The sequence below is a fragment of the Dendronephthya gigantea genome, unplaced genomic scaffold (assembly GCF_004324835.1).
Source record: "Dendronephthya gigantea isolate DGI-Jeju-01 unplaced genomic scaffold, DenGig_1.0 000178F, whole genome shotgun sequence".
NCBI lineage: Eukaryota > Metazoa > Cnidaria > Anthozoa > Malacalcyonacea > Nephtheidae > Dendronephthya > Dendronephthya gigantea.
Genome location: NW_021163188.1, coordinates 322,493 through 335,339, shown reverse-complemented (window position 1 = coordinate 335,339; position 12,847 = coordinate 322,493). Strand labels below are relative to the sequence as shown.

Sequence of the window (12,847 nt, the reverse complement as noted above, 5' to 3'; positions counted from 1 at the left end):
ATTTGGACTTGTTAATGTCGATGGTAGGTTAGCCCATATTTTACTCTTCATTTCGCGTTAAATTTTTCTTTTAATATACTTAAACAAAAATTGTCATTGCCGCAAACCACGAACAAGAATGACAGTGTGTATAAAACACTTTAGAAAGAAGAGTTAGAAAGTTGTAAAAACGTGTATATTCTCACTTCGTTCAATCATCTGACCCAACTAATTTAATAGTTTCAACTAATTTTTTGCCCCGAATTTCATACTTTAACCCGTTTGATTCAAAATTTTAGCATCGATAAACGTTATTCTACAAATAGACATCAACATAAACTTCATATCATGCGCTTAAAGACGTAAATGAAACAACAGTATAACGCTAATTGATACTATAATTACTTTGTTATTTTTAGATGGGTGCGATTACTGCAGAAGATGTAAACCTGACCCCTCCTACTAGGGAAAGGAGGTTGAGTTACCCAGGGGAAGCCCCTGTCTCACATGTAGACATACTAGAATGCCCATACTTTTCAATGGCAGTGTTTATCGTGAGCAAGGGTAGAAAACTTCCTCTTCATGATCACCCTGGAATGTATGGATTTTGGTGAGGCATATTTAAGATTGTTTTCACATATCACATTACATTATGTCATATTGTCTCATCCTAAACATTACATTATTTATAATCACCAGATGGTGGTGAAGTATTGCTACTTATTGAATCAACCTCAAATACTTCAATGCAAAAGTGAAAATGTGTTTTATGAAAAGGAGATTATTTTCTAATACTGATAACTTTACAATAATCTCTGTATTATAACAGTAATATAATCTGTATACATCTTTATATGTTTATGCATTTCTAGTAAAGTCTTATATGGCTCCATTCAAGTTAATATGTATGGAACGATTGATAGGTTAGTTTGGTTTAAGTTGATCTACAAGTGTAAAATGTACCACATGTTATCTGCAAGAAAGTTGTCACTTGCCACTTGGATGAAATTATAATCAGATAATCTTATATTGGATCTGATTGGTCAGTAAAAGTGGCAATGTCATTCAAACTTATGTTGTGCTTGACATAATAGGCCAGTAATTTTCCTAATGTCATTCCTTCCTGTTCCCCTTGACAAAGAGGCAAATATCATAGCCTGGGGGAATTTCATGTCATCCATTATTCTCAAATTATCTTTACTTCAACAGTGAACATGAAAATACAAATGGAGCTGTGGCCAACCATAATGAAAGTATGGAAGTCATTAGAGATATTCATTGTAGATTAAAATATACTTTTTCATTCACCATGTATACAAAAATACTCAACAAAAATGAATAACATCTTTTTAACAACCTTCTGCAGCCTTTTTTTCGACTTGAAGCTAACCTTTCAAAGTTCTCCTTTCTAAAAACATGTCTAACTTACCATTTATAGTGGAACCTCGCAAATTCTTATACCAAGGAAAACACATATTTGACAGTGACAATGGTGTTTGTGTGGTTAGCCCTAGTCATGGAAATTTGCATTCAATACATGCAATAAATGGGTGAGAATGAAAATGATTATACTATCCTCTAAGATCTATCTTTGTTTCATAATCTTAGATCCATCCAACACAATAATATCACTCTAACTTACTGCTTCTCTTTGATAACTCCATGTGTACTGAGATGTCAATATCTTTACTTTCTAATAGGCCAGCAGCCTTCCTGGACATTTTAGGACCACCATATTCAACGAGAAGGTTCCTTTCTTGTTTCAACAATTTACATTTTGATGAGATGAGGTCTGAGGATGTTTATTTGGAAATGTGTTGAAATAATTTTCCATTGCTAGGGACGGGATTGCTTGTACTACAAAGAATGTCATCGCGAGGATATTGTGGATAAACAGAGCAATGTAATATATTTGAAAGAGATTCCATGTCCACAAGAGTTCTTCTGTAATTCACAGGTTAGTTTTCCACTGCCTGGCTTGTGGATTAGATTTATACTTTATCAAGGAATAAGCACTAATCATACGCTTAGAAAGATTTACTATTTTGTGCGGCTTACATGCAAATACGCCGCGAGGGAATTGTTTTACTATTGCTCTTTAGTATCCTAGGATTCCTAGATGACATCCTCCCCGGAATGCCGTGGTATTCTTTCACCTCTGCATACCACGGCAAAGTGGAAATGTGTCAGTTGTCTACTCAAAGAAAAAATTCACAAAAGACGTTAAAAAATAATTTAAATTATTTTATATGGTGCTTTGATAGGCTTACAGAGGACCTGTGGTGAAATATGAAGACATAATGCAACCAGAGGAGGAGGAGTGAGGATACAACGGAACAGTTGAGGATACGTATTACGTTATCAGTTGGCAAGAGAGAAATGACGAGGACGTTTTCATGCCTGGAGCTCGTTAAAAGACCGACCCCTGCCTATAATATAGTTTGTACGAGTGTATAAAGTATTTTACAAGTGTACAGATGGTAATAAATTGATGTGCTATAAACTGAAATGAAGTACTTCACTCCACTTTATATTATCGTAAACATCGTACTTCTCGTCTGTCGAAGGCAAATCGTACATTTGAGATGTCTCGGATATTGTCAATGCATCCAGCACACGAGAAAACACGATGTTTAAAGACTAAAGTTACCCGCCCTAATTAAAAAAAACTTCTCAAAGGAAAACAGTACGCTCAATCGTATATTTGAAGCGGATATCCCCAAAGCAAGACACCACATATCATCTATGGTTCACTTGTATCCAATGTTTCCAAGTCATTCTCAAGTTCTGATTTATCGATCAATAAATTTTTTGCTCCTTTTGGAGCTTTGTTCTCTTCTTCGAAATCTAACTCGTCCCCACTTCTTTTCTTATTTCCAGACTTTGCCTGCTTTTTAGGGCTTCTGCTCGGGCTACCTGTTTTACCTCCGCCACCAACAGGTTTCTTTTCTGGTTCCTCGCCGGCAAGAGCCTGGAGGGGAGTAAGACCGCTGGTACAGGTAAACGCACACGCTAATACAACACAAGCAACCACAGAACAAAGATGAAGGAAGAGAACGGCCATTCCAACTCCTCCATGATCATGAACACTAGTTTTACTGAAGTATAAAAGTGTTGTACAACCTTGCACAAAAATGTTTTCAAATGGATCTTTAATGTCTAGATCATCACCACAACCTGGTCCAGGCATTTTGCAACACGACGTAGGGACGGCATTCATTTTTTGCTAAAAGGAAGACGAGATGTTACAAAAAATAAATCACTAAAATATCCAATCATAGCATCTCAACTGAAAGGTCGATAGGTCATATCAATCATCATATTGATCATATTAATGGATCATATTGATCATCAGAGAGTGGATCATATTGATCACCAGAGAGTTGATCATATTGATCACCAGAGAGTGGATCATATTGATCACCAGAGAGTTGATCATATTGATCACCAGAGAGTGGATCATATTGATCACCAGAGAGTTGATCATATTGATCACCAGAGAGTGGATCATATTGATCACCAGAGAGTGGATCATGATGGATGACACGGAGAGCAGCGAGCTCGAGATTTCAAATGAACCATTGAAAGGAAATGATAGAATGATCTAGTTGGAATACTTACAACTTGCGCTGCCCAGTTCGTGTTTGCCCAATCACGATAATCTGTCACACCACAGCATGAGTACGAGGCTTGAACATAATCCATAATCTTTGTAGTTTCCGGGTTTATACCATACTGTTGTAACATTGTATTACCATCTCCTTGTTCTTTCGTAATCTCAGTTTGTTCATTACGCCAAGTTAACCATTTTCCTGCCAGAGATATTTCCACAATCAGTACAATAAATACGAAAGCAACTAGCACGATATTTAGTCTGTGTATTTCTTTAACTGCAGCAACAAATGCCATGACAGTCAGAAGTAACAGCAATAAAAGTAGACCCGTTCGCAACTGCCATCTGTATGGATAAACTCTGGCTTTGAACTGCATGATTTTTCCTGCTGGAGATGTTCGTAAATCTGTAAAACATATTATGGCAAACCCGCTGGAGAATGAGACAAACAAAAATAGATAAAAAATTTTCGTAATTGCTTTTGATTCACTCATCTTGATTCAAGGTAATGTTCTTTCACCGTGATCCTAGGAAAAAGAATGGATTGTTGATTGAATGTAATTACTTCTCTGATATGTGACATAGGTTACACAAATGGGGCGAATTTAACCACAGCCAACGCTATGAATCCTTATGTGAAGAATTGAATCGGATGGATTGAACGGTTAACGGATTTGTATGAAAACCTTGTCTACGACATTTCGTTCGTGCCTCCATGGAAAGAAATTTCGACAGACGACATGAATTAACATTTTAGTAAAATTCATGAAAGTTGAAGTAAATTCAAGTAAATTATGAAGAGGTGTTTTGATAAGATTGAAGTCGAAGATAAAGAAGAATTACTAACCTGTATCCTGACGTACAGAAAATCCTTAGTCATCCGTAATACCAACACTTCTCTATGACATATTCGTACAAATACTGGCATTCTCAAACAAACGAGGACGCTAATACATACATTTTTGAAGGAAAAATCACAAAAACATTAATAAAACGCAAAGGTATTTCATAAATTACTGAAGATATCATTTCGCATGCATGACGTCCTGTCGTACGGGTTGTCATTTATCACAACATGTACCACCTGCAGCAACTTTTGAGATCAAAATACCCGGGAAAACTGGAAAACGACCACGAAATATACAAGGTTCCTTACATCTTTTCAAATAAAATACGTTTCCTTAGGAAACACGGCTAGGAAACAATGTTTCATGCCTGGTTATCAATCAACCTTCGAGATACATGGCTTGAAAACAACATTTTCTCGTTTGTCTACTTCTGGGAAACATGATAGGGACCAATGGTCTGTTCATGAATCTTTGGGAAACATGGCTGCATGTGAAGCAATGTTTATTAGTTGACAATCTTTCCTTTGAATGCGTTTCAAAGCAAACATATTTTACGTTCCTCCCTGACCGGCAGGTAGAGAATTTTATTAGTATTTAAACAGTCTTATATCACTACCATACCACGATTTTCTATGTTAAAATAAAAACCTACACAATTCAACTCTTGCATCAGAATAGCCTGGTTGAATTGGCCAGCTAATTAGTCTTAGATATATACAAATATATGTACAATTTAAATTAATATATATGAAGGATATCTGATGTTCTTACCGTCCGAATACTATTCATTAACACATATAAAGGAGTTTAAAATGTCCCAGTTTTTACTGGCGCTACTGTATGGCAGATATGGTTATGAACCAGTATTTAACAAAGTTAAAGTATTCTTTTCTTCCCATAACACAATAACTGAAATAATAATATAATATTTCACCGTGATAGCTGAGTCTCTTTCGCGTCTGTGATGACTGAAGACTTCAGGTTTCTTGGAAGCAGTGAATATGAAACGTCACTTGGTAAAGGCATACCGACCTCCAGATGAACTAAAAGAGCCTCGAGCCAATGACTGAGCGAAGAAAAAGTTGGCCTAAAAACAAGTAAATAATTGAAGAAAATTAATGCATGTGTGAAACCACTGATTTACTCTACAAGTTTTCATTCAAAACATTCACCTTGAAGTTGGATCAAGATCACAACATAAACAAGCAATTTGATAAAATGGTTTAGGACAGCTCTCACAAAACTTCTCTTCAAACGAAGGCTCGTCCAAACCAAATTTCTATAAAGAACATTGCAGAGAGAAAATTTCATGTTGAGATTTGGTCAAAAGGTTTAGAGACGATGGTAACGAACAAACTGGTTTCCAATAAGAAACCTCAGGGAATTGAGAAAGAAAGGACATTAATACTTACTTTCGTACGAGGAATAAAATCTGGACTTGCTTTTACTCTACTTATAATCTATAGTTATAAAAAATACATAATACAGAATTACGGTCATTCTTATATGACAAAAAGGAAGACATTAAATATAATTTGTCCACCTCACAAACGATTATTCCAAATGAAAAGACGTCCACACGTTCATCATAAGCGTTTCCTTGGGAATAATAAAATTGAAATTAGTAAGAATTGAGAGCTTGAAAAAAAACATGACAACCCGAGAATATTACCGTTCAACATCTCAGGAGCCATCCAGTAAGGTGAACCAACTACAGTTGTTCTAAAGACAAGTAAACATCGATATTCAATAATGATGGAAGAGGGGTTAGGGGTTAAGAGGACTACAATCCCTCCCCCATCCCTACAAGGTTATTACATTGGATGAATCATACGAACTCCAAGCTCAGTATTGCACATTTAAGACATTTACCTTTTCTTCGGTGGCGGAGGACGTGTTGATAAAAGATTTGAATGTAAACCTTTATTTCCGTTGTTATTCCGATCCTGACCATTTGAATGCTCTTCATTGATGCTCAGAATTCCCGCCAGACCAAAATCTGCCACAACAATTGTCATACCCTAAAATGATCGCAGGAAGGTTAAGTAAACTTACGTACAATGGCAAAATGGATGGATGAAATAGAGATGGAACACACATCTACTGCAACACTAGGCTAAAACGATGCACCAGGAACGCCTCATACCTCGTCTTTTCTGGCCAGACAATTTTTGGATTTAAGATCTCGATGAATGACGTTCATTTTATGAAGATAATCCTATAAAGAAAGAACAGAAGATATATTTGGTAAAGAAGCGTCAGGTTGGATGCAATGAAAATGTTTCATAAATGGAATGCTTACCATCCCAAGCGCGATATCTTTAGCGAATTTCACTCTTTGAGACCAGGACAAGTCACGTGTCTGGTCCTTCAAAATTCCTCTCAATGTACCTCCTGGTATATATTCTATGGTGGGAATGATATGGACTTGCAATAACAGACGTCACGAAGGAGATGTGGTCAGAGATATTATTAAATGAAGGGAAGTTTGTAAGCTGGTAGTCATTGTGGAGAAGACGAGAGAAGCAAGATTGACATGATTTAATTGAGAGAAAACAAAAATAAAGACATCTTATTTACCTGCAATAAAGCTCAGTACTTTGTTCTTGTATAAAATACCAATAAACTTTAGGACATTTGGATGATCCAGAGTTTTTAGCAAAGTAACCTAAAAAATGGACGGTTCTGTCACAACTAAAGTAAAATGGTAATTGCTTGGAGCAGATGGACAGACATACCTCCTTAATAAACTGTTTTTGAGCAGTGACATCGCATCTTATCAATTCCTTAAGGACCATGACTTTTCCTGTTCCACGATGAATCACCTAAGGTAACAAGAAAATCGTCATCAAAAAGGAATACGTCGTTAATATTGACACAGCAGGCTGTCTCATACCTTGCTGACTTGGCCAAAGAAGCCTTTGCCAATAACCTCCCCAACAATAAGATCTGACAGACGAAATACCCTGAAGATGAGTGACATTAAATGTTCAACATGTTTTTTTCAACGATACAGAATGAGAAGAACTTCATTCAGAAGAAAAACAAAGACAAGAGAAAATATTTTGGATACTCACTGTCCTGCTTCCATCTTCATAGACTGTGAGCGATGAAGAGGAGAGTTACATTTCATCACATTATTGGTGTCTACTGAATTACTAGAAATACAAAGTGTTACGATATGTTTAGCTCAAGTAAGCTCAGATGGCTTTGTTTTCCTTCTGCAATACTCTTTCTGAGTACTCTAGTTTTTCTCCGTGGCTAAACTATGATCCATCATTTGGCACTACCTTTAGCACTGCCAAACCACAGGAACTAATTTGTTGTGCTTATTACCTTCGAGGTAAAGAATTCGCTCGTTCTGGTTTCTTGCGAGTTTTTCTATCCGTGGAATTCGCATCTTCCTTAAAACCGTTTTCTTCCCAGGGCATACTTTGTTTCTTGAACTTTTGGTCATAATTTGGACTGGCAATGAGATCCAGAGAGGCTTGTTTTGCCAGTGGTGATCGAGGTAATAATGATTTTATACTTTCTGGTTTGGTTGGTTTCAACTCCAACGGCGGAGGCGGATTGCCGGTGTTTCGTTCGATGGTAAGAGTCTGCACTCGTTGAGGGTTTGAAATGATATGAGAGAGCTGCAAGAAAATTGTTTTTTTTTGGATGTTAAGGAGGCTCCCTACAGTTTTAAGAATATTGAAATCTTGTTGTTTTGATTTAAAATTTTAGCACGAGATTTCTTGGTAGGGATAAGAAATTTCCCATATATATTAACCAACATTCTAACAGTCAGAAATTACCCATAAGCATGACGTCATTACCGTTGTTATGGTAACAATGGCGATTCAATATGGCCGACATTTTACCTATTCATGCATTTTACTCGAAAACAAGTTCGGTTACCCCAATTTTTTATTTTATAAAAAGTTTTCTTACAAAAAAATGGGAAATTTGAGCAAGTTTAAAAAAATTCTATGGAGCCAAAAAATTTCTATAACGAAAAATTACGTTTTTTCATTTTTAATAATTTTGGCTCCATAGAATTTTTTTTAACTGGTTCATGTTTTCCATTTTTTTGTAAGAAAACTTTTTACAAAATAAAAAATTGGGGTAACCGAACTTGTTTTCGAGTAAAATGCATGAATAGGTAAAATGTCGGCCATATTGAATCGCCATTGTTACCATAACAACGGTAATGACGTCATGCTTATTGGCAATTTCTGACTGTTAGAGTGTTGGTTAATATATCTGAGAAATTTCTCTTCCTTACCAAGAAATCTCGTGCTAAAATTTTAAATCAAAACCACAAGTTTTCAATATTTCAAAAAATTGTAGGGAGCCACCTTAAATTCACGATGAACTATTAATAGTTGTTGCACAATTCACGAAATTGACAAATCGATACGCAACACTACTTCATTAAACTATTTTCAGGCTGTAGTTGCAAACTACAAGAGTTACTGACTACATATTATCACTGCAGCTATTGTGCACTGCACTACACTATAGCACTGGACCACTAATGTTGACATTATAAAAGACGTAATTACCTTGTCGACAGTGGCATCAGTAACCATGATGTCATTGACTTCAAGTACTTTATCTCCGCTTTGAACTCCTCTCGCTTTTAACTCACTGCTTGCGTCAACACTAAAAGAAATATAGCGGAACAAGGACTGTAAACAACTTTGCATACTAAGCTAGTTCTAAAAAATCAATGATTCGACGTACTTTTCGATTGCAATGAAGCTTCGTCTTTCACCATCTCGAGAAAAGTCCGCATTCGCAGAATGTAACAGTTTATTGATGCTGCTCGCCTTCTCGATAAGAACGGAAAATTTACGTCTTCCAACAGGTGTTGGTGCCAGGTTGATATGCTGGATGGTATGACAGCGTCCTAGTTTACTGACTGGCGTACTTATTGCTGGTAATATCGAGTTCTTATAACAATCATTGCTAAATATGGAAAATGATGAATATACACTTTTTATCTGGAAGAGCTTACGACTTAGCAAGTGGAATGAGTGGGCAATCTAAAGTTGCAACCCCCAAAAATTCAAACCTGGGCGCGACACAGTACCAATGAGCAGTGCATGGGCAGTTTTCAAAGAGAAAGTTTCATTGTTTTTTACATATTTAGCTGTCAGTTTTTTGTTAAATGGCAATCTTGAAATTTGAGAGATTTGGTTATTATATTAAAATTAATTGACTTATTATATTAATGCGGGAAAATGATTTTTATCTCTGATTGTAGACTAACAACTGATATTAAACCATAGATTCAGAAAGCTATGCTTAGAATCCAGATTGCCTTAATGCTACTTTGTATCATATTTATTTGGTATCAAACTGCTTATATAGGAAACAAGATTAGTCGATAAGTCTGTTCTCGAATTCACATCCTCAAGGTACAAAATTTAAAGGACAAAGGACTCGTACGAATTAACGCGATTCTGGTGATATTTTGTTTTTTTCCTATCAGATATTGTGTCAAGATTGCCGCATATCCGCGTACGTTTTACATCAAAAAATTACGAGGTCAATTATTTTGAAAAGAGGTGCAGTATGGAAGTTGATGGCGCCCCACTGACATAATACACAATGCAAGTTATAAAGCAAAATTATCTAAGCGAAAACAAAATACTCTCAAGACAGTTCCATCACAAACGATTACGTTTTAATCCATTCCCACAAAACTGACAAAGAAATCTTTCAAAACTGTTTGAGTCAAGAACATGATACGACGTTATAGCTTATACAGTATAGCATATGATTAGATCGACGACATAATGGGCTTAAAACAACTAAACCTTTTGCGAAATGTCCATTGTGATATTGGCTTGTTCCAACACATGCGACAGGCAGCCAAAATAATATTGTGAAATAAACAATAAGTTTTCTTACCAATATAAGTTGTGTCTTTCAACTAACATATATTCATCTCCATAGCCAATAAACTTCAAACACTTTGTACATACGAAGCATTCAGTATGATACTTTTGCTCTCCAGCTACCTACATTGGAATAATATATAATTCGTGGTGATGTTTGTTTGATGTTTGTTTCACTCACTAGCCGGTGTCTAAAGTCTTAACGATGAAATTTATAGCACAAACTCACGAGATTTTCTCGCCTACCACTGGGTAATTGAAGAAAAGTATGCGTATTAAGGTCTTGATCATTCTTAAAAAATGTCATTTGAGGGCAGAGTGAAAGGGTTTTATCTATGAATTCGAGACAAGACATTAATTTTTGGGCTATTTATTTCGTCTAAGAATAAATATCCTGTTTCGCAGATAGATTAGACAAGTTGTTAGACTCGTATTTCAAATGGAAACTACTAGACGCGAATTTTTGTTTATAGTATGCGGTAGAACCGAGAATTTGTCGTAAGATATTTCGGGAGCTAACATTTGCATTTTTTGTTGAAAATATTCAAAAATGTATAAAAATCTGGTCTACTGGAATATTGTATACGTTCGTCTGAAAGCTAAAAGCTGTCCAGACATGTATCAAAATAATCTAGGCTTGCAGGCTTTACGAGATGTATTAAACTGCTTCAGCGATGTAACATTTTTACTTGTAATCAACATTCCAGTGTGTAGTTTGTTACAAAACGTTGCAAAGTCATGTTCTTTAGTGTGTCAATATAAATGTCTCAAACCGTCTCTTTAAATTTTGGTTAAAAGACACTTAAGTACAAGAGTTGGGGCAATGTTTATCGAAAAATCACAAAAATAACGTGATTTCTTCCATGACAAATTGCCAAATCGCATGCAAGACACCACGCATGTATGAAATCCGTCAGCGAATTGAGTCAGAGTTATCGCTTGACTTTGTGATCAGATTAAAATGGTTATGACAACATACCATGACTGGTCCAGTGATTTGTTTTGTACATCTTTGACAATGTTCACCAAACTTCAGGATATAATCTTTCTTGCAATACAGGACATTATCTCGCGGCATATAATGAAGCGGAATAGTGCTGAGGCATTCTGAACATCTGCACGAGCAAATATCATGAATAAATAAAAGATAAAACCACAGAATTAAGAAGGATAGCCTAAACCAACACAAATAACGTCAAATTTAAACAAACCTAAAACAATTCCGATGCCATTTTAGCCCCAACGCTGTATGAGCATCCTTTTTAATCGGGAACTTACAGCCACTACAGTTAACAACTAGGAAAACGAATACACAAATTATACGTTTGTTGACTACGGAAATTCAATGGAGACATTGGGTCGTTTACCTTCTAAAGCGCTCATGACTCTTTCAGATTTAAACATTAAGTCGGTCTCCCTGTTTACATCATCACTAGGTGGTTTCAAATTTCGCCAAAGATTTGAATAGAATCAACGAGGCATATCGCCGGAAATTGAGGGCTTCACTCAACAAGGGTGGTTTGTGTTAAAAAGGCAGGCGAAAGCTTGGATATTAGACTTACGAATAAAGAGTTATATTTATCATTTTTTAAAATTTAAACATTAAGAATAACAAAGTGTTAGACAAATAGTTATGTTTAGGCCAAGATATGCCAGTCTTAAGTACATTAGTTTGTTTTCAATAAGTCTCGGTTTTATCATTAGTGGGTCTGAATTATGCTCGGAATCTTGTCTTCGACAGTAATTACGTAATTTTTACAAATTATTTATAAATAGATCTTAACACAGAAGTTTTATCGGTTCACGAATGCAAGTTGATACACCAATGATGGAATAGTAAGATTTACCAGTGGGTTCCAGTAATCGAACGTTCGACCGAACAACAATGGTGCTTGCAAATTCATTTAAATACAAGATTTAAACAATTCATCCTAGTCATTGCATAATGACGGTCAATAAAGCTACGACAAAACAATCTAATCATTGTTGTTTTCAGAATCTACCTCCTTTGTCATCACAACTGTTTGTACTGCTTATACACCACGGTACAAGACAGCTCTCGTCAGTGTCTTCAAATTCCGTTTTCTAAGGATCAGGAAACTCCGCATTCTTCTCTTGATTCAAATCCGTTCGTTCTTTGTTCTTCTTCATCCACATCTGTTCCTTCTTCACCCTCTTACAACAACCTAAACCTCCATCTTCCAGCAGTTGACTGATGGAACACAACACACTGGAAACTACACCCAAACCCAGCAGTAGGAACACGGTTCATCTGGGTGATCACTGTTCTTGTCATATCTTTATGCTCATAAGCACCATCATTCACAACATAATCACCAAAGCCAATAGTTGTGAGCGTCACAAAGGTGAAATACACGCCTTCCATCAAAGACCAACCTGGAAAAGAAAATCATAAACGTGTTTAGTGTTTACACAAAATAGTTACTTCATACTGACAATTGGTGGGTCATGTTGAAACAGTTATAGAAGACAATAATCTACACTAGGAACAAATTCAT

General features: G+C 36.0%; 1 protein-coding gene across 1 annotated transcript; it reads right to left on the bottom strand.

The window, feature by feature from the left end:
* Nucleotides 1-2,370: 2,370 nt before the first annotated feature.
* Nucleotides 2,371-12,063, bottom strand: LOC114538254 (LIM domain kinase 1-like). The gene is made up of 21 exons (XM_028559405.1): nt 11,696-12,063; nt 11,540-11,624; nt 11,308-11,443; nt 10,342-10,451; nt 9,169-9,393; nt 8,988-9,087; nt 7,777-8,075; nt 7,518-7,598; nt 7,337-7,406; nt 7,179-7,265; nt 7,021-7,108; nt 6,743-6,846; nt 6,587-6,658; nt 6,313-6,461; nt 6,113-6,162; nt 5,984-6,039; nt 5,853-5,900; nt 5,613-5,719; nt 4,440-5,527; nt 3,601-4,119; nt 2,371-3,205 (listed from the first exon to the last, which is right to left on the bottom strand). Exons 1-19 carry the CDS (start codon nt 11,730-11,732, stop codon nt 5,371-5,373), a joined length of 2,061 nt encoding a protein of 686 aa, XP_028415206.1. The 5' UTR covers nt 11,733-12,063; the 3' UTR covers nt 2,371-3,205; nt 3,601-4,119; nt 4,440-5,370.
* Nucleotides 12,064-12,847: the final 784 nt, after the last annotated feature.